At 51.2% G+C, this 27,211-nt stretch overlaps 4 protein-coding genes across 4 annotated transcripts; 1 reads left to right on the top strand and 3 right to left on the bottom strand.

Moving 5' to 3' along the window:
• Positions 1-1,358: 1,358 nt before the first annotated feature.
• Positions 1,359-8,268, bottom strand: PtA15_12A215 (uncharacterized protein; the record flags this gene model as incomplete). The annotated part of the gene is made up of 42 exons (XM_053161802.1): positions 1,359-1,415; positions 1,495-1,512; positions 1,612-1,653; positions 1,733-1,874; positions 1,945-2,077; positions 2,142-2,679; positions 2,740-2,761; positions 2,830-2,902; positions 2,962-3,073; positions 3,153-3,333; positions 3,422-3,592; positions 3,666-3,850; positions 3,924-4,003; positions 4,064-4,154; positions 4,219-4,249; positions 4,323-4,390; positions 4,455-4,589; positions 4,661-4,772; positions 4,846-4,914; positions 4,987-5,018; positions 5,093-5,176; positions 5,240-5,269; positions 5,337-5,397; positions 5,465-5,517; positions 5,679-5,701; positions 5,763-5,795; positions 5,866-5,904; positions 5,972-6,047; positions 6,124-6,141; positions 6,232-6,285; positions 6,353-6,377; positions 6,448-6,479; positions 6,548-6,610; positions 6,669-6,723; positions 6,786-6,799; positions 6,886-6,954; positions 7,017-7,068; positions 7,140-7,366; positions 7,438-7,528; positions 7,634-7,824; positions 7,912-7,994; positions 8,190-8,268. The coding sequence occupies 42 exons, from the start codon at positions 8,266-8,268 to the stop codon at positions 1,359-1,361; spliced, it is 3,744 nt and encodes a 1,247-aa protein (XP_053025783.1).
• Positions 8,269-13,779: 5,511 nt separating this feature from the next.
• Positions 13,780-16,285, bottom strand: PtA15_12A214 (uncharacterized protein; the record flags this gene model as incomplete). The annotated part of the gene is made up of 6 exons (XM_053161801.1): positions 13,780-14,244; positions 14,422-14,709; positions 14,795-14,955; positions 15,028-15,266; positions 15,335-15,709; positions 16,140-16,285. 6 exons carry the CDS (start codon positions 16,283-16,285, stop codon positions 13,780-13,782), a joined length of 1,674 nt encoding a protein of 557 aa, XP_053025782.1.
• Positions 16,286-22,157: 5,872 nt separating this feature from the next.
• Positions 22,158-23,285, bottom strand: PtA15_12A213 (uncharacterized protein; the record flags this gene model as incomplete). The annotated part of the gene is made up of 3 exons (XM_053161800.1): positions 22,158-22,216; positions 22,325-22,838; positions 22,935-23,285. 3 exons carry the CDS (start codon positions 23,283-23,285, stop codon positions 22,158-22,160), a joined length of 924 nt encoding a protein of 307 aa, XP_053025781.1.
• Positions 23,286-23,540: 255 nt separating this feature from the next.
• PtA15_12A212 (uncharacterized protein) lies at positions 23,541-24,923 on the top strand (the record flags this gene model as incomplete). The annotated part of the gene is made up of 6 exons (XM_053161799.1): positions 23,541-23,678; positions 23,750-23,848; positions 23,918-24,019; positions 24,123-24,368; positions 24,435-24,658; positions 24,740-24,923. The coding sequence occupies 6 exons, from the start codon at positions 23,541-23,543 to the stop codon at positions 24,921-24,923; spliced, it is 993 nt and encodes a 330-aa protein (XP_053025780.1).
• Between the last annotated feature and the right edge of the window lie 2,288 nt (positions 24,924-27,211).

Below are 27,211 nucleotides of genomic sequence, written 5' to 3'. Positions count from 1 at the left end.
GTTCGCATCCACGCACCACAGCTTTCCCCGTCCCCCTCCCCTCTCTTTCTTTTCTCATCCATAGAACTAGTCTGCCCTCTTCCGTTCCTCACCCAGAAAAAATTCTGTGAAAGAACTTGATTGCGATCCCCCAAAAAGTCTTGATATTAAACCTAATACCGATGATCATAGATAGAAGCTTGTTAATAGTGTAGATCCTTGTGTCTTCCTCTCCGCCATCTCTTTATGCCCTGTTTTTCCATCACTCATCAAGCTGTTGTAGCCCTTTGGTTTACAAATCCTATTCCATTGCCTAGGAAAGCAGATCAATGGTTATCCCGTTGTGATACCAGCCTAGTTCCTTCCCCATTTGTTAGACTCGCATATTCCTCACTCCCAGAAATACGCCCAGATGCCAATTCTCATTATGTATAGATACCTGTTGCTAGCTAATCCGAACTTCGTGCAGAAAATTGCGTGTACTATATTATCGTGCTGTAGAAACCAAAGATACCTATTCTGCATGTCAGCATCCTTCGCCGCCTTCCACCCCGCACAGGCTGGGCCCAAAGATGCGGGATGCGGCAGGAAAGATTGCCAAAAAAGAAAAGCGTTGCGTCTGTGCCGGGCTCACCGGATGTGCCAACCAGAGTGCAATAAGCAGTCAAGGTGGGGGCCACCAGCCGGATAGCGGCCCATAGCCACAAGCAAGCCAGCCCTGGTCCCCAGTTTCTCCTCCGCTCCGATTCCATCACCGCGCACCTCGGCGGCGCCTCACCCCGCGGCCCCTTCAGCCACCCGCCCCACGGCACCGGCCGGCCCACCCCCAAAATGCCCGATTTCTTTCTGTTGTTGCGATACTGAGAAAGGCTTAGTTGGTGCATAGCGTCGCGCAAGCACCAGGAGCCACGAGACCCACATTCTGCACGCTCGAAACCAGGACGCACACGCCGAAGGACGCACAAGACGGCGCCCGTCCGTCCGGCCATCCGTGGGGGTCGGGCCAGAGCACCGGCAGGGGCGTTGCCCACCCAGACGGTCCCTATCCCGCCCGTCCTGCCGCCGCCACACCCGACGCACCCACACACCAAGGCACGGCGGATATAAATACGAGTGCATACCGATCCGGGACAAGAACAGGACAGGCGATCCAAGACATGTACAACGAAGAGACACGGTGAAGGAGGGGGTGGTACAAGGTGTATACATGAGGCAAGAGAGGGGGGTAACACTGGGACGCGCCACGGACGTCGCGACGGGAGAAGACGCGGCAAGAAGAAGCGGCAAGAAGCGGCAAGGAGAAGCGGCAATAAGAACTGGCAAGAAGAACCGGCAAGAAGAAGCTCCTCGAGAGAGAGACGCAGGGGGGGCGGGGAGCGTCAACCGGCGTATTTGCTCGTCTCGAGGCGCGCGAACTGGCGGTGGAGCGAGATGGCCTACACACACGCGCGGCGGGAGGGGAGAGAGAAGAGTCAGCGGGGGCGGGGGCAGATGGAGAGGAGAGAGGGGGCCCACCTTGCTCATTGCTGCCAGCTGCACACACACATGAAAGCACACACATGAAAGCACACATGTCCCGGCGGGCACGGGTCAGCATGGACAAGAGACGAGGCGCGAGGAAGACAGACGCACGAGCTCCGGGGCCAACAACGGCTTGGTGCAGACGCCGGACATCTAGACATCCGTAGAGAAAAAAAAACGGATGAGTGGGGATGGGAGTGGGGGGAGAGAAGAAGAAGGGAGAGCGACGGACGCCGGCGGTCATGCATTTCTCGCGGTCGCCGACGAGCGCATGGGCGGTGACGCCGATGATGGGCACCGGGGTGACCGAGTGGGTTTGCTCCCACATCCGGATGTCCTGCGTCGCTTCCCGGCCGTCTTTGACCGGCATCGACCTAGGAAAACCCCCGTCCCCCTCAGAGACCTTTCTTTGTGTGTGTGTGTGGGGAAAAGGGAGGGACTCACACGTCCATGAGGACGATGTCGTATTGGTTCGCTTTCACCGCCTCGAACGCTTCTTGCCCGTTCTCGACCACTTCGAGACACTTGAGTCCCGAGCTAGCGAGCAACCTGCGAGCGACGATCTGGTTGATTTTATCTAGCACACAACACCCGCCGATCAGCACGCGCGAGCCGTTAAGAGGGAGGGAGGGGGGACGGACTATCTTCGGCCAAGAGGATCTTCCAGTCGGCCTTGACATCATGGTTGCCCAGCTTGCGCATGCTTTTCTTGAGGGCGATGTGGAGGGCGTTACAGAGCTCGGCCTCGCCCTTGCCGGTTTCGATGACGGAGGCGAGGGAGAAGTCGAGTGCTCTGCGCATGTCGAGTTTGGGGAGGGTAGCGGCGCGGAGGACGAGGGGGAGGAAGCGGTTGGAGCGCAGCTTGTCGGCCTCCTCGATCGTCGAGATGATGGCGCAGTCGAACAGGTCGCCCGACGGCACCTCTTCGATCGACGGCACCCGGTGCACCGACAGCCCGAACTTCAAACACGACGCCTCAACATCATCCAGCTCTTTGTCGTCGATCAGCAACACACATTGGTCCGTGTCGATCTTCTCGATCTGCTTCCGAAGCTCCACTTCCGGATCCGCCGGCCCTAGAATCACGTCAAAGCCGAAATCTGAACCCTTGCCCACTTCCGACTCCACATCCAAATGTCCACCCATCATTTGGACCAAGTTCCGCGAGATCGTCAGCCCCTACCCAAAAGAAAGAAACCGTCAACTTGGTATGTAGGGGCAGTATGTAGATAGACTTACGAGACCAGTCCCGCCGTATTTCCTTGATGAGATCGAGGAGAAGATAAGCCTTTCTCGCAAGAGCGGGGGAGACAAAAAGAGGAAGCCAACCTAGTGACGGATCCGTCGGCCTGCATGAACGAATCGAAGATGCGCTGGAGCTTATCTTCCTCGATCCCGATGCCTAACACAGCCAGAGATGAGCATTTTTTTGTGGCGGAGATGATGGGAGGGGGACTGTACCGGTATCGATGACATGGAACTCGACTCTCCACCGGCCTTCGGGGTCGGTGTCCATCAGATGAGCCGTCAGAGTGATCGAGCCGGAGGTGGTGAACTTCTGGCTATTTCCGACCTGTCTCTCGCACACAAGTCCCAACAAAACCATCAACCAACCACAACAACCATTTGCGCTTCTTTGGGGAGGGATGTACCAAGTTCTTGACGACTTGTCCGAGCCGGGAGCCGTCGCCTACGACGAGGTCGGGCACGGCGGGATGGATCTCGAGGAAGACGTCGAGGTTTTTAGCGGCGGCGCCGAAGGCGAGGCTTGTGAGGGCCTCGAAGACGACTTCGCGGAGGGAGAAGGAGCACCGTTCGAGCGCCATCCGGCCCCTACACACATCCCACAGATCAAGACGTCAGCCGAAAAGAGGATCTCGTGTATGTACAGGAGGAGGGTGGAGTGCGGCTGTAAACGCACGCCTCGATCTTGGTGATGTCCAAGATATCGTTGATGATCCGGAGGAGCGCGTCGGCCTGTCCACGGACCAAGTTCAAGTTCTCGCGCTGCTCGCGGGTAAGGTTGCTTCCCAGGGTATCGAAGGTGAGGCCGATGATCGCGTTCAAAGGGGTCCGGATCTCATGACTCGTACTGACAAACAAAAACCCCCCATTTTTAGAAAACAAGGTTTAGAGGGGGAGGAGGGGGGGGGGCTGTCTCTTACTTGGCCAGGAATTGACTCTTGGCCAACGAATGGGCCTCGGCGGCCTCCTTAGCCTTGACATTGCTCTCGAAGGCCGTCCGGAGCTTGGTGACCATGGTATTGATGTTGCTCTGGAGGGCGCGGATGTCGCCCTTAGCGGCGATGTTGGCCATCTTGCTGAAATCTCCCGCCGCCGCCGCGTCCGTCTACCCCACAAAAAAAGGACAATCAACCCGATTCTTTTGCGTTGGAAGAAAAAAAAGGGGGAGAAAAACCCACGATGGCTTGGAAGGTTCCCACTTGCGAACTCAATGTGCCGGACATCTTGTTCACCTCGCTGATGATATGAAGAAACACGCCTAGAGACACACACACAGATCAATCCACGAGCTACCAAAAAAGAAAAGTCCAATTCTTACCCTCGACGGCCTCTACCTCCGCCCTGACGTTAAGATTCCCGTCGGCGATCTCGCGGGCAATGCGGACGACCTCGGTGCTAAACATATTCAACTGAAGCCAGAGTCCGTGATCAGAGCTGCGCCCCCCGCAGGATGTGTTCTCCAGAGAGACTGACCCTTCCCAACATGGCATTGATCGTCTCGGCGCTACAGTCCCCACAAAGCCGCATGATCAGCCACACAATCCGCCTCATCTAGTGATCGGGCAAGATGGACAAACAGCTGCAGGATTTCGCCCTCGGCGTCGATCTCGACTCTCTGACTCAAGTCGCCCTTCGCCACCGCAGCCTGTCATAAACCAAGAGCCGATGAATGCGAAAGCCCAGCGAAGCAGAGGGAAGAAGGGACGCACGGTGGACCTGCTAATAGCGCGCACTTGCCCCGTCACCCGGTCGACCATGCGGTTGAGCCCGGTGACGAGGTTGTGCCACTCGCCACGGGCGTGTTTGACGTTCGCGGACCCGCCGAGTTTGCCGGCGGTACCGACCTGAGGCGGGGCAGAAAGATCATGAGATGGAGAAGAGCGGACGGATGTGTGGACGTGTGTGGGCGACGTACCTCGAGCGCGACGCGGGTGACTTCGGAGTTGAAGTCCTGCAAGAAGCGGACCATGGCGTTGACCGTGTCCCGGAGCTGGCCGACCTCGCCGCGCGCATCGACCGTCACGTAACTACGCACACACCGCCCATCGGTCTTCCTCTGCGACCCAGAACGACGAGGAGGAGGGGTCAGAAGGGGCTTACCTGGTCAGGTCGCCGTCGGCAACGGCCGTCGTCACCCGGGCGATCTCGCGGACCTGGTCGGTCAGGTTCCTGGGAAAAAGGCACGCACGTCCATGTAAGCTTCCTCTCTCTCCATCCACCGAGAGGCAATCGTCGACGAACTTGGCCATGGTGTTCACCCGATCAACCAGCGTCTAAAAGCCGAAAGAAAGGGGGGGATAAGCGGAGCGAAGGGGGCCGAGAGGGGGAGGAGCGCGGGGCGACAAACCTTCCACTCGCCGGAGACATTCGCGACCTCGGCCTTGCCGCCCAAGACGCCCTCGGTGCCCGTAAGCAGGGCGACGCGGGTGACCTGTGAACACGCCTTCAGCACAGAAAGACGGCGGAGATCGAGGGGGAGAGGGGGGGGGCCTACTTCGGCAGCAAAGACTCGCAGAAACGCCACCTGGTCGGGGTCCACACAAACGGTCAGCCGATCTCTTCCGCTGCAATCCGCCGCTCTTTCCGCTCACCATGCCGTTGACCGTGCTCGCAAGCGCGGCCACTTCGCCCCGCGCCTGCACCGTCACTTCCCTGCAGAAAAACACGAGGGTCAGGGGGGTCGGGGAGGCTCGTGAGGCTGGGGAGCGTGTGGGCTTACTGGGATAGGTCGCCCTCGGCCACGGCCCGCGTCACCGAGGCGATTTGTCGGACCTGTGTGTCCAGAAAATAAGGGTGCTGTTTTCGTGCTCGGAGACGGGCGAGACGGGCTTACTCTGCACAAACAAACCGGGGGGCCGAGACACACACACACTCACGGCTCGATCAATGGACCGCGCCGGAAGCTGGGAGGGAGGAGAAGAGGAGAGACGCACTGGGAGGTCAAGTTGTTGGCCATCTCTGTGCACCGGAAGACGTCAGTGTTATCAACAACCGCAGGAGATAATGTCCAAGCTCACGATTGACGCTGTGCGACAGGTCGTACCACGCCCCTGAAAACACGCCGAAGAAACGCTATATCAGTAGGGTGGTTTTCCTCGAATGGAGTGGGAGATGACTTGCCTTCGACGTTCGGGATGTTCGCCTGGCCGCCAAGCTTGCCTAGAGAGCCCCCCTCACCAGTCAACAACAAACAACACGGATAGAGACGGGGGAGAGAGAGGAAGACCTTCGACGCCGACTTCGCGCGCCACCCGTCCGACCTCCTCCAGGATCACCTTGAGCGTGTCGACCATCGAGTTCACCTTCCGTCCCGTCCACCCAACCGTCAGCCCCCCAAACCCCTCTTTTGTCGTTTTTGAGGGGAATCAAAAAACTTACCGTTTTCTTCAAGTCCGCCTGGCCATCCCAAACGCAACGGGGTCAGGAAGAGGAGGAGAGGGGGAGGGAGGGGGAGGGGAGACGGACCATTTCGCCCTTGGCTTCGACCTCGATCTGTTGGCTCAAGTCGCCCTTCGCAATGGCTGAGGTGACGGCCGAGATCTGCGGAGGGACAAGCCAGTGAGACGACGCAAGCAGGATGTGGGGTGAGGAGGAGGGCAAGACTTACGCTGCGGACTTGGGAGGTCAAGTTGCTGCAACACGCCCATGTCAGTTGCGTTGGCTGTGGATGATGAGGGGTGGGGGAGAGAAGGGGCGACGCACCTGGCCATCGAGTTGACGCTGTCCGTCAAGTCCTATCCGCACACGATCATGGGAAGAGGTAAGCACGTGTGTAGGGCAGAGGGAGGGTGGACAGACGCGCCTTCCAGACGCCCTCGACCCCGTCGACGGTGATCTGCTGGTCCAGGATCCCGTCCGTTCCGACCTGTATCCACACACACCGTCAGGTGCTTGTCTGTGGAAGAGAAGGAAGAAGGGCTTGCCATTTGGGCGATCCGGGCGACCTCGGTGGCGAACGAGTTCAGCTGGTCGACCATCCTGCATACACACACCTTTCTCAACACCTTCTCCTCTCGCTGTATTCCCGGGAAAGCACTCACTTGTTGACCGTGTTCTGTGCGCCCGTCGAGCGCGCCGAAAGCCCGAGAATCAGCGTCAACATGAGCTGGTTGGGCGAGGGGGGAGAAAGGGGGGTATGACCTTGGCTTGCAGGATCTCGCCCTCCGCCTGGACCTCGATCTTGCGCGAGAAGTCGCCCTTCGCGACCGCCTTTGTGCAGCAGGGCCAGTCAATAAGCAGGCCAGCGGGGGGGGATAGAGGGACAGACTGACGGTGGTGACCTCGGAGATGTCGCGGACCTGTGCGCTGAGGTTGCTGGCCAAGCTGGCCCACCCGGTCCGCACCCGGGACATCAGCCCCCGCCCACCACACACAAGAGAGAGAGAGAGCTTTACCTGTTGACGTCGACAAGCATCTTGCGCCAGATGCCCGCGGACTCCTCGAGGTCGGCCTGCTTGCCCAGCAGCCCTTTCTGGCCGACGTCCGAGCAGACCTTGAAGACCTGGGAGGTGAACTTGCGCAGCCGCCGGACGAGCGAGTTGACGTCGCCCTTGAGGCTCTCGAGGTCGGGCGTGGCGACGTCTTCGTTGATCATCTGGGTCAGGTCGCCGTTCCTCAAAGCCTGAACCCCGGTTTCTTTCAGCATGCGTGGGATTTTTTTTTTTCAGTGGAGGGAAGGGGGGGAGCGCTTACACGGCAGACTTTGGCGATGGCCTTGATGGACGCCTTGAGTCTGCGGATCTGCTCGGACTCGTCGGCGGCCGAGCTGGAGATGGACAGGGGTCTGTTGGCGGCGGCGGCGGCGGGGGAGCGGTGGTAGGGGATGGGTTCGGAGGCGGAGGAGTGGCGGGAGTGGTCGAGGGCGAGGTCGTCGAGGCTGTCGGAGGACGGGGGGTCGATGAAGAAGAGGTGGGAGATGGAGGATGCGCGCGAGTAGGTGGGGCGCTCGAAGGCGGGCGTGGAGGCCTTGGAGAAACTCTCTGGGTCCGGGGGGGTGAAGACCCGCTGGCAGGTGTCGCAGCGGTAGGTCGAGAGGTCTTCTTCATCTTCGGCTTCGCGCCCGGCGTGGCCCCGGGCCGCCTCGCCGCCGCCGAGGGGCGTCAGCGGGGGCTCGTCCTCGTCCTCGTCCTCGTCGGCGGCGTGTGGGGGTGGCTGGTGCTGCTCTGCGCGGATGAGGCGGTCGATGAGGGCGATGAGCAGGGGCAGGGCTCTGGCTGGCTGGGGGATGTCATGGGGGATGTCTTTGGTGTCTGGCGAGGCGGGGGTGAGTGGGGTGATGGTGGTGGTTGATGGGTGGTGTCTGTGTTTGTTGAGGTCGATGGAGAGCGGCAGCCGGGTGGGTCTGCTGTTTCTGTTTCTGTTTTCCTGTGCGTTTCCTCTGTTTCCGTTTTCCTGTTCGTTTTTCTGCTCGTTTTTCTCTTCGTTTCCGTTTTCTAGCAGTTCGCTGCGCAGGCTGGGCAGGCTGCTGGCGGGGTGGAGTGCGATCCGGCGGAGGGTGGTGAGCAGCAGGTCGCTTGCTTCCATGGTATTCTTGGGCGAGGAGCGATCGGCTGGCGGCCAGCCAAAGTATGTACTCCTCCTTAATAAACTGACATCATCACCATCCACTCCGCACACCGCAGCAGCCCCCTACCCCACAAAACTCAAATACATAAAACAACTGAACTAGAGACAGAGTGATGCCAAACACTAATCACTCTGTCCCGAGAAGGTCGGACCTTGTCAACTTCTTGTGTACAGGTTTGTTTTAGACTGACTTCTGGCGGGGGTATCCCACAGCCCTCGTGTCCCTTCCAGGTCGTGTAACGGTCGTTGGCCCCTCCGTTTGGGCTATGGTCAAGAAGTGAGCAGCTCTGGCTCCAAACAAGACCTCAGTTTTTCCTCAAGTCTACTCCAAGACCATCTTCTCAAGGATGATGGCGCTGGGTTTCAATTTAGCCTTGGGCTGTACAATCAAAACTAGGAGTATATTTGGAAAATACAGGATTTGCAAAGGATCTTTGAAAACATCTTTTTTATTCTGTCCAACCCTCTTGGAAAACACATTATCTAATTGTTATAACCTCTTTTTGTCAGCTCAAACATTTGACAATAGATTTGATCTGCCTTCGGGTGAAACTTAGGGCCTGTACCATAGCGGGGGCAAAAACAGTTTTTCCCGGGAAAATTGATTTTTTCTACCAAAAACAGTTTTCCCCAAAAAACACGTACCACAGCACCTGTTTTTTGTGAAATCCAGAAAACAGATTCCCTTGAAAATCACCCATTTTCAAAAACAGGTCCGGACCTGTTTTTTGGATGCTATTTTTCTCTCCGCCGCCATCCCGGTAGCATCACATGCCCAAGTCCATCAATCCCATTGATCCAATCGTCCTAATGGACACCATCCCACCAATCTCATCAACACCCAACCCAACAACAACACCTACTCCAATGGCTCAGTCCAAGAAAACCAAGCCCAAGAAGCCAACAGCCAAACCAAAGAAACTCGATGAAAGCAATGTCAAAACTCCCAACCACACTTGGACCACCGATCAAAAGATGACTCTTCTCGAGTCTATCGCAACTCAGTACGCCGCTGGCTTAGAAACTGATAACGGTGGCTTGAAGAAGGAAGCCTGGCCTATCGTCCAGGAGAAACTGAATACTAAGTACAGTCTTGCACTCAGCCTTGATCAAATCAAAAACCAGAAGACGCGCTCCGGACCCTCTACATTGATTACAAATTTCTTTGAGACCAAAGCGGCTTTGGTTGGAACGACGAATGGGGTACAGTCACCGCCGATGAATCTGTGTGGGAAGAGTTGATAGCCGCTCATCCTCGTCAAAACTTTGCAAGACTCAAGGACAAACCTTTTCCGGTATACGATCTTGCCTACAGTGTATTTACGGGCAAGGCGGCAACTGGAGAAATAGTGAATTCCGAGCTTGTTCCGACTACCACCGAAGCAGTCAAGCTCACTCCAGCAGCCAAGAGAAAGATTGTTCCGCTCAGTGATGATGACAGCAGTAGCAATATCAATATTGAACCAAAATCCTCTCTCAAGACCGCTGGTTCAAATACGACAAAACGAGTACCCAAATCAAAGAATGCGCTCATCAAATCCAAGATGGAAAGCATCAGCGGCGCGATAAATGCTGTATTGGAAAACTCAAAAAATCTTATGGGTGAATTTGCCATGATTGCCTCAGCCGTCTCTAGCAACCAGCCACCCCACCAACCTTCCACTTCTGCGATTGCTCATGGCGAAACACAAAGTACCATTTCTGATACTGCACTTCAAGTTTGTGCTGACCAATACTTGAACAAAGTCTTGGACAAAACTTATGTCAATTTTGCATCCGTCCTCGAGAACAACGGCTCGGCCCGCACCTTCATTACCCTCCTTCGGACTGCAAACAATCATGTTTGCCAGGTGTGGCTTGAGAAGAAGGTTAAAGAGGCAAAGGAAAACAAAAAGAAAGAATAAATTGTAAGCATGAATTGTATTGTGAATCTGTCCTTCCTCCCTCGCTGATATATTTATGTGCTTCACCTTTTGAACATCAATCATGTTTAACAGTCACTTGGTTGCATTCTATTGCTCTTATCGCTCTTATTGATACGGTTCTCTTTTACGATCGATCAAAATACGATCCTCTTTCTTGATCGATCGAAATACAGTTCTCTTTCTTTCTCGATTGATTGATCAATCAATACAGTTATATTTCCCAATTGTGATTTATTGCTCTGATCTTGTCTTTATCGGCCGTTATCCATTGCTTTTATCACTTGGTCTTAAAATCATATAGTCATATTTCTCGGTCGCACTCTGGGTGTCTTTATTTGTCTCGCTTTGCAATTATGTCTCGCTCAAAGGTTACATGGTTGATCGAGAGTGTTGCATTGCCAAATGTGAGAGAAAAATGAAGACCAAAGAGAAAAGAAAAAAGCTAGCAGAAAAAAAATCAAATGTTTAAGAAACAGGCCATCAAGTTTGATTTTTGTAGGTGACATATTGAGTCCACAATTTTTTAGCTAGACGGTCGCGTCGATGCTTCATTATTGAATCCTCTTCAGTGACATCAAAGGATTCATCTTCCCCCATCCGTGTACGTAAAAGTGTTTGTGCGTCTTTGTCCAGATCGTCGAAGAGATTGTCAACACTCTCATGACAGCGGATGTAGTTCCACAGCATGCATAGCGCGTAGACTAATCGGACTTGCTTCTTTAGTTCGATCTCGGGGGCTGATTAGAGGATGGTGAATTTCCTCTTTATGCATCCAAACATGCGCTCAACGATATTCCGAAGTGTTGCGTGTCGTAAGTTGTAAAGTTCTTTTTTGTTCGCTGGCCTGAGTCCTGCAGCGGCCTGTTCTTTCAGATGGTATCGGGTGCCTCGGAATGGAGTCATCAACCCTTGTCGAAGGCCATAACCGGCATCGGCAAGAAAGCATTGCTTTTGAGGTATTTTCAGGCCTTTCAAAGTCGCATCGTTAAACACTCAAGTGTCGTGGGCACTTCCTTCCCAACCCGCGAGAAGATAGACGAACTCGAAGTTGAAATTCACAGCAGCAAGAACATTTTGCGCGATGAAATGCTTGCAATTTCGCCAAGGACTTTGGGCTTTGGCAGGTACTTGTGCTGGGATAAATACTCCATCGATGGCTCCTAGTGCGTTCTTGAATGCTCGATACTTTGGGTTTCGCGCGATCTCCTCTGGCTGCTTGCATGAATTCATGTCAAACTTGACATAATTTGGGTAGATTGCTATCAACGAGTCGAGGACTATTCCAAAGTAGCTAGTTGAGGGAATCTTTGTTAGATATTTGATCATTCAAATTCAAATATCAAGAAGAAAAAAAAGGAGGGCTTACCGGGTAATAGTGAACAAACCACGCCGGAATTTGACCGCCGTCTGGCGCATGGTGTTGTTATGGCAAACAATATCTAAGAAGATGAGCACCTGCTCTTTGACCGAGACCGATCTTCCATTTTTGAGCAGCCCATTCATCGTCAACTCCTCAACAAGACTGTTGAATGTTGCTCGTTCCATTCGAGTTATTTCACGAAAGAGTTCTGGTCTGAGTTCGTCTAGTAGGAACCGAGTGTACCTGGCTCGCCCACCATCGCCGTAGTATGCCTCGTATGTGTTCCAAAGGCTTCCGAGGTATTTGCAAGCAACCCCGGCGGCGGCAAATGACAGTACGATATTGTTCATCTCCATGAGCGATGTCGCGGCAGCGGCAAGTGTGACGAAGAGGTTGTTGTCCATGGCTGTAATGGTTGGTGGATGTGTTGGGTGTGCTGGATCTTGATGATGTGGATGCGGACCGGTGGTGGTTGATTGTGGAAATTCTGGAGTCTTGGGGATGTTTGTGGTACACGTTTATCACATCCTGTTTTTTCAGATATGTGTTTTTCAAAATAACGGAAAAGTGCAAAAAAAAAAACTATTTTACCTGCACCAAAAAAACAGATTTTGTATGGTACAGGCCCTAATATTCTCCTCCTACCTTCTAGGGCAGGGGTATCCTTTCCACCCTTGATTGCTGGAAGCAGCCTCCATGCCACCTCCAAATTGCCCTTCTTAGCGCTCAATCTCTTCCGCAGAAAGCGGCTGCGGCAAGACTACCACCTCTGCCAGCACCCAACCAGCTGAAGTGCTTGCCAGCTGTTTATTGTACAAATCTATATTGTTAGCTCTGCACAAAGGCACAAAGCCCAGTGGCAGCTTGAAGCCACGTGGCACCAGCGAGTCTTGTGCATCTTGCTTGGACGGTACATCAATCCAAACACTACACAGGAGCTTCAGGTGCTCCCTTCTCCCGATGCTTAGGACCAAAGAAGAGGGCAAGCGTCATTCTAGCCTTTCTGACCTTCAGCACAGTGGTAGCACTTCACGTATAATATACAGCGGAAGGCTCACACACAAAGCTGGCACCCGCAACAGGGGGAGAAAGAGATGGAAAGATACGCAGCCGGGCATCTGTTGTCCCCTACTCCTGCAGGGTGGACGCAGCACCCAGGGCTGTGCGGGATCCAGGACAGCAGCACCTAGCATCCGCCACGTAATGCAAGTCAAGTTGCCAAAAAAGGGGCCAAATCGTGCAGGGACATCGCCTTCTTGAGGCGCCAAACAGAGCCTGTGTGTGGTCTGCACAGCCAGGGACAGCGCTGCAACAAACACAATACAATAGTGTAGCTAAACCTTTTTGATTGAAGATGCATGTCTACAGGTCCAATTATTTGTTTTTAGTTGCTGTCTGTATGATCACAGCTAAAGATAAAAGATTGGAGTTTAGGCATGCATCTTTCATGAAAAATGTTTACCATATACGCTCCATGTATTGTATTTGCTGCAGCGTTGCCAGGAACTCCTCGAGACAGGAGTGGTCCAGTGAATTTCAGGAGGGATGATTTGAAGGAAGAGCCATCAACGTAGCGCCCATTCATCTCAAGCCCATCCCCGCTCTGTGCCTGACAAAGCAGGTGATCAGAGCCTCTCTCTGGCTCTTAGCAACATACAAGTTCGAGTGCAGAATATGATATATGTATTGATGTGTTCATTGATGGATCGAAAAAGAAGACCAATGACCACCCAGAGAAAGAAGGCAACAATGACGCATCAGAACCCAAATCTTTCGTATGTGTATGTATGTATGTGAGGAGCTCTGGTCAAGGGGAAGATGGAGCGGAGTGAGAGATATAAATAGAGCGGCTGGGTGGAGAGATATTAGTAAGCAAAATAAATAGGGCATCAGGGGCTTCATTGTCGATAGCAGGAGCCGGGCGACGACCCGGAGACCCAAGGGACTGGAACCAACGACCGTTATCATCATCATCTTCGCCATGGATAGACCCGCCACTACCAGAAAAAAAGCGGGAGATCAGTGGGAGGTGGCGTGGTTGTGACCTGGCGAGGATGTGGATATGGACTTTTGGCCGGCGGGGCGCGGCTCGAGCTGAGCGGGCGGATAAGCGAGCAAGGGGGGCGTGGAAAGAGCAAGAAGAGCGAGGGCGAGGGCAAGAAGAGGTGTCCGAGGAGGCAGGGGCTACAGTTTGAAGAAGCGGAAGAAGAACATTTTGATGCGTTCGAGGAACGAGCCTTTCCAGCCGGGGTCTTTCTCGAAGACGGAGAGTCTGATGAGGCCGTGGCCGTGGAAGGAGGACTGTTGGGCGCCGACGGCGGGGGCCGAGGCGGAGGGCTGGCCGAAGAGCTTGGAGGGGTGGGTCTGGCGGAGGCGCTTGGCGGCGGGGTCGGCGTTGTCGGGCCGATGGGGGTCGGGGTCGGAGGAGGAGTCGAGGATGCCGGCGCGGTCGAACTTGAGGGGCTTGGTGCGGAGGCGGATGAAGCTGGGGAAGGCGCTGATGAGGTCGCGGAGTTCGGGGACGGTGAGGTAGGAGGGCGAGCGGAAGATGCGGGTCTCCGTGGGCGGGGGGGCGTCGAGCGAGTTCTGGGTGGGCGAGCGCCGGTGGAGAGGGGCCGAGTCGTGCGGGCGGAGGTCAGCCGATGGTTGCTGGTGGTCGTGGGAGGGGGCGAGGGGCGGGGGAGGGGTGTATCCGAGGCCGAGCGAGGAATGGTGCTCTTCGGTGGCTGGGGGCGAGACCGTTATGCGCGGGGAGGACAGCTTGCGGGCGGGAGGGCGGGCGGGAGCGGGGTCGAGGAAGGGGTCGGAGAGGGCCCGGTCGCGGGCCTTGAGGGTCGTCTTGCCCTTGAGCACGTGCGCCTGGCCGTAGCCCTCGTCGGTGCTCGTGTCTGCAAACGGGCCCTCGCCCCCGCCGCCCAGCATCGAGTCCAGCTCCATCTCCTGGCGCTCCTCCAGCGTCATCCCGTCGTCCCCATCCGCATGGCCTATCACCACATCCATCCCCCCATCCTCGTCCTCCGAGTCCTCCCCCGAATACGTGTTCGTGCTCGTCGCAAACGACGTCCGCAGTGAGCAGGCCACCAGCGGCTTCAGATGGTCCTCGAATCCGAGCACCTGCATGTATATATATGGCTTGTCCTCGAATCAGCTCAAACACAACACACACATATATATATCAAGGGAAGGCGGGAATGCTGACGCCTTTGAGGAACTGGATGCTGTCCACCAAGAACGGCTCGCCGCCCGCCTCACAGAACAGGGCGAGATCGATCTCCCACTCCACCCTTCGTTTGCCTGAGCCCGCTTTCCTAGCGGGTAAGCTCAAGAGATGGAGGACCGCACAGAGGGAATTGAAGAAGGCTATTCGTAGAAGAAGGGAGTCGGTGAGTGGCTGTGTTTGGAGCGGCTTGGAGGAGGGGGGGCAATACTGACGATGGGCGCCGACCATGTTCCGGACACAGTGGGCATTGATGAACTTTTTGAGTCGGTCGAGTCGTTCCTGACGGGCCCGGGGGGAGCGCATCGCCCACAGACTGGAGTCGTTTCCGACGGCCTTGATGATGATCGATGAGGGCAGGGTGTCGTGCAAGAGTTTGTCGACCTCGGCCCGTCTCGAGCTGGCTGCGTCTCTGTGGAACTGGGAGCGGACGGTGGCCATCTGCTTGGTATATCTGACCTCAATATGTATATGTCAGCGGCTGATCTATCGCTCTGCATGTTGTTCGTCTTGGCTACTCACGCAGCCTTGGATGCGGCGGGCAGGTTTTTGATGATATACTCGACGTTCTTGGTGGCGGTAGGGTCGCCGGTGTAGAACATCTTGCGGCATTCTTCCGAGAAGCTGGCGAGCAGGTCGAGTTGCTCGCTGGAGGGCTGGCTGAGAGCGGATGGCTGTTGGGGCTTGGGCAGATGGAGGGGGATGGTGGTCAGTTCGGGGGCATGTTTCTGGAGGGTGTTGAAGGAGAGCGGGGCGGGGGAGGATAGGAGGTGTCTGGTTGCCGACTGGCTGGAGAGCTCGTCGGGGGACTTGGGGGGGTAGTCGAGGAGGAGCTGGTCATGCTGGCTGCGGGCCAGCTGGAGCGAGTTGGGCGTGTTGGTTGAGGTTGAGGGCGGGCTGAGGGGATGGTGGAGAGTGGTCATTGGGTGCTGGAGTGTGCAGGAGGCGAGGGAGAGTATCAAGTTGGCTGGAGTGGATCAGCCGGCTGGGGTGGGAACGAGTCCGCTGGGGGCGGGCAGAAGTTAGGCCCCCCGCCACTGGAACCCTCACCCTCACTCTCACAAAATACTAGTGGCACTTTGTCACTTTTAAATAAATAAATATGTAGAATATTTAATGTGTATTCAATCATGCAGAGAGGTACAACAACAAAGAGAGAGAAATACAATTAATCTTCTGATCAGAAAATTAGCAACCACACAAAATCAGCACAACAGCACTGGAAGCAAGCCAAAAGGATATCGAGAGCCGCACCTTGTTCGAGTAGCGACGACATGGAGATGGGCAAGTTCGATTAAGAGAGTGTGGCCTGGAGTGGGAGGATTACGAGGAAGCGGGGGCTTCGACCAAGCGGGCGCCGGCGCTCGCCGGGATCGGCCGGGCGGAGTCAGCCGACTCCAGGGGCCGCGCACCCACCCCCGCGAACGAGTACAGGCAGAGCACAGCACTCATCATCATCATCGCCAGCTTCATCTTGCGCCGTTCTCGCGTCGGGGATCGGCCGGCCTGCGATTATGTGGGTGTTCTTTCGGGTGAGCTTGCAAATAGGATCGTGCTGTGTGCAGAAAGTTCTCCAAGAAGCTTTCCCTTTCCTTTTTGTTAATGACAGTGGATCGTCTGCAGATATATTAGAGGGGGGGGGGGACAACCAGAGCCAGTCTGAGAGTCGCAAGGCACAAAAGAAAAAAATGATTGCACGTTGTTGCTTGGTGTTTTTTGGGGATCCAGCTCGGACTGGCGGAAGTGGAGGACTAGAGCTCTATTTATGTGCGAGGAGGAGGCACACAATGTGCCTCCGTGCCAACCGACCCGTCCATTAAACCGCAGGCTCATCGTAGCAAATAAAAATTCCTGCGTTCTTCATCCATTATTAGAGCACTTTTAATCAGCCAGCCAAGGAAACAGCGATTGATCACTCCAATAGTCTCCGTTACAAAACTCAATCCTCTTCACGGCTCGGTCACCATAGCATCTTGATTGGCCATCCACAACATCCGTCGCCCAGCAACACACACACCAGCTCAATATTTCGCGGATATTGACCTCGGTTTTGTGTCGGAATATCTATCGATAAGCTGGACTCAACAGCAAGTCGTATTTTTAAAGTTATGACATCATACCCAAATACAATTCTGAAGGAGGTGGCTGAAACAGATTAAATACTCCACTTTCCTTGAAATCGTAACAACAAAACCACTTCCCATTGGCATTTGGAGAGCTCTATAAGCTGGTGCCCAATTAAGACACCTACCAAAACAACAAACAGCGCACATGAAAGCAATGAACTACAGGCTTAGGGAAACATTTTCCTGTTTCCTGAAAATGAAGAGTTTGGTTGTGTAGATTGAGATCTGGAAGGCTCCCAGACTCAACACCATTCAGGCACTCAAAGATGTCTATGCTGGCGGACATGATACCAGTTCTAGCCACACGCGCAGCAAGCAGATAAAAGGGTTTAAATTCATTAATTTCTTCAAGGAAGAGATAAAATGAATGAATGAAAAAACTACGGATGGGCCCAAATCTGAGCCAGGAGTACTTCAGTGCCCTCAGCGAATGTTCAGGACATGCTGCGCAGAGCACGTGGTAGAGGACTTCCTGTCGAGACCTCCCAGAAGCGATCTAGAGCCCTGCAAAGAGCTGGATTTCCCTGCAAAAATATAGACTCTCTGGGTCTGAACCAACATCTGCGGGGGGCCCAGATTGCAACGGAAGTCATCCAGGGCCTGAAGCTTAAAAGAATTGGCACAACTGAAAGATTTATTGCTTGTTAGAGTTGTAACTACAAGTGCCTAAGTAATAGACAGTAATAGAACAAAGCAAAGTGTACCTGAAAGCAGAACAAGATCTGCCTGGGCTAGGGGGATGATTGTGGTTGTTTTGGTTTTGGACAAAGAAAGAAAAGTGTTAAAGGTGGGATGTGCAGCGATCCAAGCGCAAGAGACGATCCTGTGTAGCCAGCATTGGTCCTCACACATTCAGCTTCTCTTTCCTTTCTTAGTTGTTCTTTGCTGCTTTAACTCACGGGTATGAGTTGGCTATCTGAGTAGCTTGGTTTTGTTCTGGCGGAATAAGTCCGCTGGGTCTTGGGCTGCTTAACAAACAAGGTTCGTCTGGGTTAGCTTAGAGCTTCTTTGTCTGTTTTTATGGAAGAATCCACTGGGCTTACGGGTAGCTGTTGCTTCCGTGATCCTGTTGAGCAGGTATGAGTTGGTCTGGGGTCCGAGACGTTCCGCGAGTGTTCTTTAACAAAAGAAGGTTCAGTCAGTCTCTGTGGAGGATCTGCTATCACCTGAGCTCAGGACGTACAAGGTTTTTGAGCTTGTTTGCTCTTCTTGCTGGGCTTTGACCTTTAAGGTTCTTGCTGGTTCTGCTTGCGTAATTGACGGAGCAATATACTTTAGCTGTCTGTGCCTGGGTTAGGTCTTGGTCTGGGTTGCGAAAGGGCTTGCCTTTCTTTGCAACTGGGTCTGGGTCTTGGCTTAGCCGCGCTAGCTTTTTTGGCTGGTTGCTGCGGGTCCTCTGCTGTATTCCTACAAAGCTATGGGGTTGGCACGGCCCAAAAGGAGCTATTATGGCCTTGAAGTCAGCAGCACAGACAACTGTCACACAACTAGCAGAGATGACATGGAAAATATCATTTGTTTTGGCAAGGACTCTCAGATCCCAGAGGGTATATGAAACCTCTGTAGCTGGGATGGCCATTTGGTGGGAGCCTTTCACAGGTACCTATCTGTCCTTGCAGGTAACCATGGCGGGTGCACAGCTATATGATTGACTTTTTCCTAAAATTGGACACCCTGTGCTCACTGGCTAGAACTTGCAGCAGAAAGGACCCGCTAAAGAGTGCCAGGTACTGCCAGCGGGCGCCAATGGCCCTCTCTACTCTAGAGACAATGCAGAAATGAGCCCATCTTCTATCCACCATGCACACCAGGAATTGTCACGCAACATTGGGTTGCATCTTGAAATTCCTTTTCTGCTTCCTTTGTGATACCAGAGGGTATATGAAGTGTTATGGGCTAGTCTGTGCTGGAGTCAAAGGGTTCTGGATCCTGCAATGGTAGCTTCCAGGATGAGGAGACAGTCTGTATTGTCTACAGGCTTTAGATGTGGGTTTCTTCATACTTGCTATGTATCTTGTTATTTATGCAAGAAGTAATTATCCGTCTAGGTAGTAAAGGAACCGTAGAATGTGGTTTTGATAGGAATGATGATTTTGATGTGGATGAACGTAGCAAGGTTTATATACATGAGAATAATGAGAGAAAAGGGGTCTAGATGAAACCCTCTACACGCAACCCCACTGGGTTACAACAGGTAGCTCACTGAAATGGATGAAAAATTCTTGACAAACAATCTCTAGCTGAACAATCCCTGTTGGGGCTGAGAGCATCTGTATTGGTGGCTACCTTGGCATGAGCTAAATTTATAATTGCAGTCAAAATTTTAACTTGGTAAACACTTCACCCTTTCAAACATGTTTATTTTGATTTTTTTTTCTCCCACTTTCATATTGCTCCAATGATGATATGTGTTACATGTCCCCCTCAGTAAGCCCCATGTGTGCAATTTTGGAGATTTGGCATTGATTACCATGAAGCTTTACAGGCTCCACAAATGAAACTTCTGCTTGTCTTAAAGTGTGCAGAAGACAAGTTTGATCAGCCATCCTCAGACCTTGTCTTGAGCCCATGGTTTAACACATGACAAGGATAGAGGAGGCAGAAAAAGCTGCTAGTATGATCCTCCAAATCCTGCCATGTCTGACTGAACACGTTGGTACCTGTTGTTTTGGTGGAAACCCAGCCAGATGGACAATGTTTTTGGCCCAAAATGTCGTTTTCTGGTTAGGCGACTTGCAAAAATCTCTCAAAGGCAGGACAGTAAGCCAATTGGTTGACATGATCCGGATAAGGAGCAGGACTCCTGGTCTGATTTGTGAATTCCAGCCGCGATGGCATGACGCCAGAATTTGGGAAAGTATCCTATTTTCAGACATGTTGAAGAGATTTGACTGAGCGGGATGGCAGGGCAGATGATCAGGTCACTAGCTATGTCAAGGGTGAAACAGATTTGCTGCAAACAGCGCAGCGAAGCAGTCAGCGCAGCAGTTTTTGGCCCCGCTGCGCTGCGCTGACATTCAGCGGGTGGGGCACTGCGCTAAGCGCTGATATTTCACACCGGAAAAAAATGTTGATAATTAGAGCATCCTTACTGGTGACTAGTTTAGCTCAAAATTAGCTAGTTTAGCCACCAATCTCAACCACACCGGGTGTAGCTAAGCCCAAGCTAAATTAGTGAGAAGCTTGAATTTCAGCTAACCATCACTACATTTAGTGACGGTTAGCTCAAAGCTAACTGCCATTTCCCGTGCCCACCACTCAGCTCCACCCCGCGCAAGCCGAACTGATACGGCTGAATCGCTGTTGCTAAGTTAGTTTGCAACAGCTGCGAGTTAAAACTTGCACCAACATAGCTCGACCGGTAAGGATGCTCTTAGCGCGCTAAATCAGCGGTCTGTCAGCAGCAGGACCGCTGCGCTGACACTTTTTTCAGCAGAAAAACCGCTAAATTCAGCACAGCGCAGCGGTCCAAAACCGCTGATTGGAGAGCCATGGGGTCGGACATGACCGCTGATCTAAGTACAACATTAGAAAAAAAAACCAATGAAAAAAAGTAATAAAAATGAGGAGTGAGAAATAATTAAATATAAATGAGGAAGAGGAAGACAATAGGCTAATTTTTTGGGGGTTTTGGAGGGTTGGGGGGGGGGGGGGGGGAAGAATCATCATACTTTTTGAACTTTGGGGTTTTCCGTGCACTGTTGATGACTTTCTGGCAGTCTTCAAATTCTCCACCCATCCTGACACCATTCACAAGCCACATGTGGTTTTCATCGTCCAAATCCTGAATTGTATCAACATCAATCACTTGGCCTGTACGTCGGGAGGTTTGCTTCACTCCTGCAGCTCGAACTTCCTTATCGGTGGAATCTGCAACATTCTTTTTTTTTTTTGATTTGGTACTGGTTTGTGCTGGTGCATCAGAGAATGAAGGGGCGGGTTGACAAGTTTTGGTTTGAGTCAGAGTTGGGATGAAGCCAGGTCGAGTGCTAGGAGTACGAATGCGGCTGGATTCCCGGCGGGTGGATTGGGGGACATTGAAAGGATCATTGATTGTGTTAGGAGGGGTGCAAGGGTGATTGGTCCGGTCCTGGTCTTCACTATCTTCACTAAGTCCGTTGTCTTCAGCCATGGTGATGAGGAGAATCAGAGGAAGGCAGGTTGGCTAGGGGTCGAATACGTGGAAGCCAAGCGGGATAGCACTTGGGCCACGTGCGTGTCACTGCGGAAAAAATGCGCTGCGCCTCACTGACAGCGGCGCTTCCGCCGCGGCAGCCGTCAGCGCTCACAGCGGAAACAGCGCGCTGACAGCTGAAATAGCGGTCAGCGGCAATTCAGCGCAATTTCCGCTGCGCTACGCTTTTTGTCAGCTTTAGCGCTCATTTATCCGCTGCGCTAACGCTGATCACCGGAAATTGTCAGCGGTATAAACGCTGATTGGGCTGGAGAATCAGCGGTGGACCGCTGCGCTGCGCTAAAAGTGCCGCTGATGTCAGCGCAGCGCAGCGGTGCTATGTCGTCGGGTCCTCTGGCTTTCTTTTTTGGGGGGGTAAGGAGGAGATTCTCAAATGGTGCAAAGAGGGTAGGAGGCTCGATGTCAGTCAGGGAGCAGTTGATAGGAGCGTTGGACGTTCCTTCGAACAGAAGAGCAGCCTGTTCTTCTTTAATAGAAGTACGCTCATTTCCGCTGTTGATTAAGGGGGCAACGCGTCCGTTGCTACTTGGTTTGGTGATTTTATCCGCTTCAAAGAGCTGATGGTCATCACATTCAGCGAACAATTTTCTCCAGCGATCACTCTTTAACTCTCTCTTCAAAGAGAATTTACCGCTGACATAAACAGTCACACAACTGAGCTTATTTCGATGGTAACGATATCCATTTACTCGCTCGATTTCATTTCTCTGCTATGGGACCAAGGGTTTTATTATCCCACCGTGGTTTTATTTCCTGATATTTTGCACGTCCTTCGAAGCCGATGAAAACGCAGCAAGCACCTAGGTGGGGGACCAAGTGATCACCGGATAGTATAACGGTGGTGGAGTCATTAAATGCCGATATCAGTCATGGGAATCCATCATAGACACCAATATCGGTAATGAGAATTCATCTGAGACAAACAAATAGAATTATCGACTTTTTGACTGAAAGAAAAACAACGGAAAAAACCAAGACGAGAGAAGGTGGGGAATAACCATTGAAAAGGATTCTTCAAATTGAATCATGCTTGATCTGAATCTTCTTCCTCGGAGCTTTCTTCTGATCCGTCATCAATAAAACCTTCCATTGAATCATCTTCGTCCTCGTCCTCATCATCATCATCATCATCATCATCATCATCATCATCTTCGTCCTCCTCCTCTTCTCCACCGCCGCCTTCCCTTTCACTTTCTTCAGCTTCCAAGTCTAGTAAGTCGTTGATTCCGTTCGTCAGCTTCTTCATTTTACCAGCGTCCACCGCCTCCTCATCGTCGCTACCATCTGAGTCTTCTTCATCGGATCCACTTCCCAGAACCACGTCTTCAACACTGCCTTCGTCCTCCGAATCCGTCTGGCCAACCTGATCAGAATCGCCTCCGTCCTCATCTTCGCTGGGGCCACTACTTCCATCACTGTCGTCGTTCGATTTTTCTGCTTCGTCATCGGATGCAGAGCTCTCCCCTTCGACGTATTTGTAAGGCTCGGGTTTGGGAGCGGTTGTCGCCCTTTTCTTCGCTTTGTCGATGGCTTTTAAGCTCTTCGGTCCAGCTGGTTGAATACCGGCGTTCGACACCCTGTTCATCTCAATTTGATTGAGTACTAACTCCAAGCGCCCGTCCAACGATAGTAGCTTGGTGTGCAATTTCAACCTCTTTTGTAACGATGCGTGAAGGGTTGTGAGTTGCGTTACAAGCGTCGGAATCTGTTGGCAAAAACGCGTGGCCAAACGAAATAGATTCAGCCAACATACGCGAGAAGTGACACATTGCTTGAATGTTTAATTAAAAAAAGCACTGACAGTTAAAAGATAGGACATGTGGATGAGCAAAATTTGCCGGACCCATTCAACCAAGGTCTTGGTTCTCCGAACAGTGGCAACGGTCAGGCCATCGCCATAGCCACGTTTCTTACGGTTCAGGCAGATGGTTATCTGTTCGATTAGGGTATGCAACAACTTCTTTGGAAGTCTCTGGATCGTATTAGAAATGAGGTTTTTGTTGTTTTTAGATTGTTGCAGGAAACAAGTCTCTAGAAGCTTGGTATCGTTTGATTTGAGGGCTTGGGATAGAGTTTGAGCGAACGATCCGATCGATGCAATCGTTGTTGGGTTTGTCGAGCTCGTTTCATTCAGAGATCCGAGTGATGCCATCGTTGTTGGGTTATCGAGTTATGGGTATGTATAATTTACCACATTGAAGATCCTGCGAGTAAAAGGTGGTGGGTGGGTGCGCCGCAGGCGCTTGTGGCTCCGCAGGCCGTGGTTCCGCGCGAGAGCGCATCTAGCTGCGCCCGTGGCAAGGCCGGGTTCCGCCGGTTCTTGGACAATCAATTCGCCGTCCTCGGAGAAAAAAGACATCCAGCACATCCTCCATCAGCCCCATCAGCCTCTGCAACCAACCACCCAATGTCTATCAATCCAGCCATCGTCGGAACTAATGCCGCAAATGGCTCCCCAGCCGGGTCCACCAGATCAGCCACCGCCATGCAGACATCCAACTCGATCGCTGGTACCAGCGTCGGAACTGGTACATTTGGTGTCAAGGTCTGTCCAACTTTTCCATCCATCCTCTATCCATCTCGGTCGTACCTTGTTAAATTTGGTACAATATCTAGACTGGCTTGGCCCAAATGCTCAAAGGTGGTGTGATCATGGATGTCGTAAACGCCGAACAAGCCCGGATCGCCGAAGAGGCCGGCGCATGTGCTGTCATGGTAAATCAATCAGTTCTCTCAATCTACAAATATCTAAACATACTAACTCTTGGCTTTCTACAACACAAGGCACTCGAGCGGGTACCATCCGATATCCGTCGAGATGGCGGAGTTGCCCGGATGTCTGACCCAGCAATGATCAAAGAGATCATCGATGCTGTCACTATCCCTGTCAGTATTTTCCTACTTCCTTATTTGTTTCGGTACTACTGCCGTCTCCATCGTCACCATCAAAATGACTTTTGATACCCCATCATCATTTCTCCTCTTCTAGGTCATGGCCAAAGCCCGAATCGGACATTTTGTCGAAGCACGCATCTTACAAGCCATCGGCGTCGATTATATCGATGAATCTGAAGTCCTCACTCCAGCCGATCCTGAGCACCACATCAACAAACACGCCTTCAAAGTGCCATTTGTCTGTGGAGCCAAGAACCTCGGAGAAGCCCTCCGAAGAATCTCAGAGGGCGCCGCGATGATCCGAACTAAGGGTGAAGCCGGAACAGGAAACGTGATCGAAGTGAGTGTTGATCTGACTCAACTTCGATCTCAAAATTGTTTTCTCACTCGATCCTCCTTCACACAGGCTGTTCGACATGAACGAGCAGTCCTTGCCGATATCCGTAGAGCTTCAGTCATGTCGGACGAAGAGCTTTACACCTTTGCCAAAGAACTCTCCGCCCCTTACCATCTTCTCAAGGAAGTCGCACGGACCAAGCGTCTACCGGTTGTTAACTTTGCTGCTGGTGGAATTGCCACTCCGGCAGATGCTGCACTCATGATGCAACTCGGTTGCGATGGTGTATTCGTGTAAGTCAAAAAGACTTAGCCATTCCCTCTGATGATATAAATCATCATAGAAACACTCTTGACTCTGATTGTTTGTTTTAGTGGATCGGGAATCTTCAAATCTGACAACCCAGCCTTACTCGCCAAGGCCATCGTTCAAGCAACCACTCATCACAACAACCCACAGATGTTGGCAGAGATCTCGACTGGCCTTGGACCCATGATGAAGGGTGAGGGTAATCTACAGAGTAAGGATGTGGTGAAGATGTCTGCCAGAGGTTACTAGAACAGTACTCTGTATCCTCTCAACCTGTCAGCGGTTATCCAATTTCTAGTCAAGTTGCTCTATGCAACTCTCTTCGTGTAGATATTCTCATTTATGATTTCCAAAAACTTGTTACATGCACACCCTTCACACACACTTCACTGTTCATATTCATTCCACTTAAAATCCCCTTATCGGATCTGTACCCCAAGAAGCATCGAAAATCTTCTTAACCCATCACCACTCATCGGAATTCAAGCCTTGCAACTTTGATTCACTTACCACAATGTTTCTAGTTAAAGACATCATTGTAGCCCAGAACCATCAGAAAACAAACCTTGAACTGTTGCATCAGTTAGTTTCTAAGCACCAATTCTGAGCTCCATAGCCACTTTTTACCAAGCCGAGTTATTTTTGATGATATGAAACATAAGGTGTTCAAAGTTGAAATCATAAAATTTTCATTGCATAAAATCATGAAATCATAAAACTTTCAAAGGATGATTTTATATGTACCATTTTAGAAATGTTGCTCTAATTTGAGTGTTTGGGTGTACATATTTTTTTCACCTCAGAATTTTATGATTTTATGCAAGTCAACTTTGAACACCCTAAGTATGTCAGTTTAAGACTAGATTGGCACAGTAGGAATCTGTTGACATGCTGTTTTCAATTAACATGTTGAAATCAGATAACAGACAATCCTGGGTTTGGGGTGGCACTGCATATTCTTCCAAGAGTTTGTATTCCCACCGTGCACTCAAACAAGGCAGCCCCCATAGTATCTTATGGAGGAGGAATTGTGCATCAAAATTCCATACTCTTGAAAGAGGTATGGATTCTACAATTTTGCTCAAAAGACTCTTGAAATACCCCATTTTGGGTGTGCAAAATGGGTCAAAACTGGTAAATCACTGTTTTGGATCCCAACCCCAATTTTTCCTTGGGGACCTGCCTTTTCTAGGGGTTTTTAGGACAAACATACTCTTGAAAAGGTATGTATTGGCCGGAAGAAACCAGTCCCTGGAACTATCTCACTCCAGCTCCCATGGCGTACTCAGTCCTGCACTCCTGAAAGCTTGGTGTGGCCGTAGACACCATTTTGGTGTCCATGCAGTCAAAATGGTGTGCATTTAGATTGACCCAATGTGAAAATGGTGGGGGAATATAGGGTTCAAAGCAGGGTCCAATGAAATGGCTATAAAAGATAATATATTGAAAAGGATATACAATCTTGTTTTTTTTCTTCAAAATCCAACATCCTTGATGGAATTTTCAAGTAAAATAAGTTTCAGTGAAAAATGGTGGAGTATGGACTAGATTAGCCCATGGGATATTTGGAGTCCTTCAAATAGAATGGAAAGAATATTTTTTTTAGAAAGATTTAAAATCTGTTGGAAATAGTTTCAGAATTGGAATTTTTGGTGATAGTAGAAATAAACATCTGCAGGAAAGGTTCTGAAAGCTTGTATTTATCTGTTTTATTTTTAATCTCATCATTGTACCCTACAATTCTCCTTTCAAGTATCTTGATTAGTTCATCAACTTTAGCAATCTGAGAATATCTTTCCATCCCCAGACCAGGCTGGGGTAAGAAGGTTTCCTTGTTTTTTGAAGTAAGGTTTTGGAGAAAACTTGAAACCATCAAAATTTTTCCACAGAATTCTTTGATCTTCTCAACTTTATTTTCATGCATGAGAAATTTGTAATCATTAGCAATTTCATGATATCCGTTGTCCAAGTACATTATCATACTTTCCAGACCATTGAGCAACTGAATACTTGATGACATCAGAGTTAATTTCTCCTTGAGTAATGGTCCTTTTTCAAGTTCAAGAAAATCAGTACAATAATTCTCTTCAATAAATTCAACAAGATGACAAGCAATAATCCTTTCTTTTGAACTCCATTCAAAATCCTCACTGTTCTGGAATGAATCAAATAATGATTGGATGTGTTTTTTGATTTTACTGAATGTTGCAATGTCATAATGAAAATAAGCAGATTCTGAAACATCTGTAGAATTCAATTTTTCCAACTTTTTGAATAGAACATCAGTTTCCACCAAGCCATACCATGATACAAAATTCCACTGGGAATAATTGTAATATTTTCCCTTTGCAAGCTCTTTGATGCATTGGAGTTTCAAGTATCTTAGATTTCTGCCCTCAAGAACTTTTTGAGAGAACATATTTTTTGGGAAGAATACAAATCAGCAAGGGTTGCTGGATTGAAGATTATGAAAAATATCTTGATTTCTATCTTACCTTCAAAGAAGCTCCTGAAATGTGATACAGCATATATTCCTG

The sequence above is a fragment of the Puccinia triticina genome, chromosome 12A (genome assembly GCF_026914185.1).
Source record: "Puccinia triticina chromosome 12A, complete sequence".
In the NCBI taxonomy this organism is placed as follows: domain Eukaryota; kingdom Fungi; phylum Basidiomycota; class Pucciniomycetes; order Pucciniales; family Pucciniaceae; genus Puccinia; species Puccinia triticina.
The sequence above is the reverse complement of the archived record's forward strand: the minus strand, read 5'-3'. Positions and strand labels throughout refer to the sequence as shown.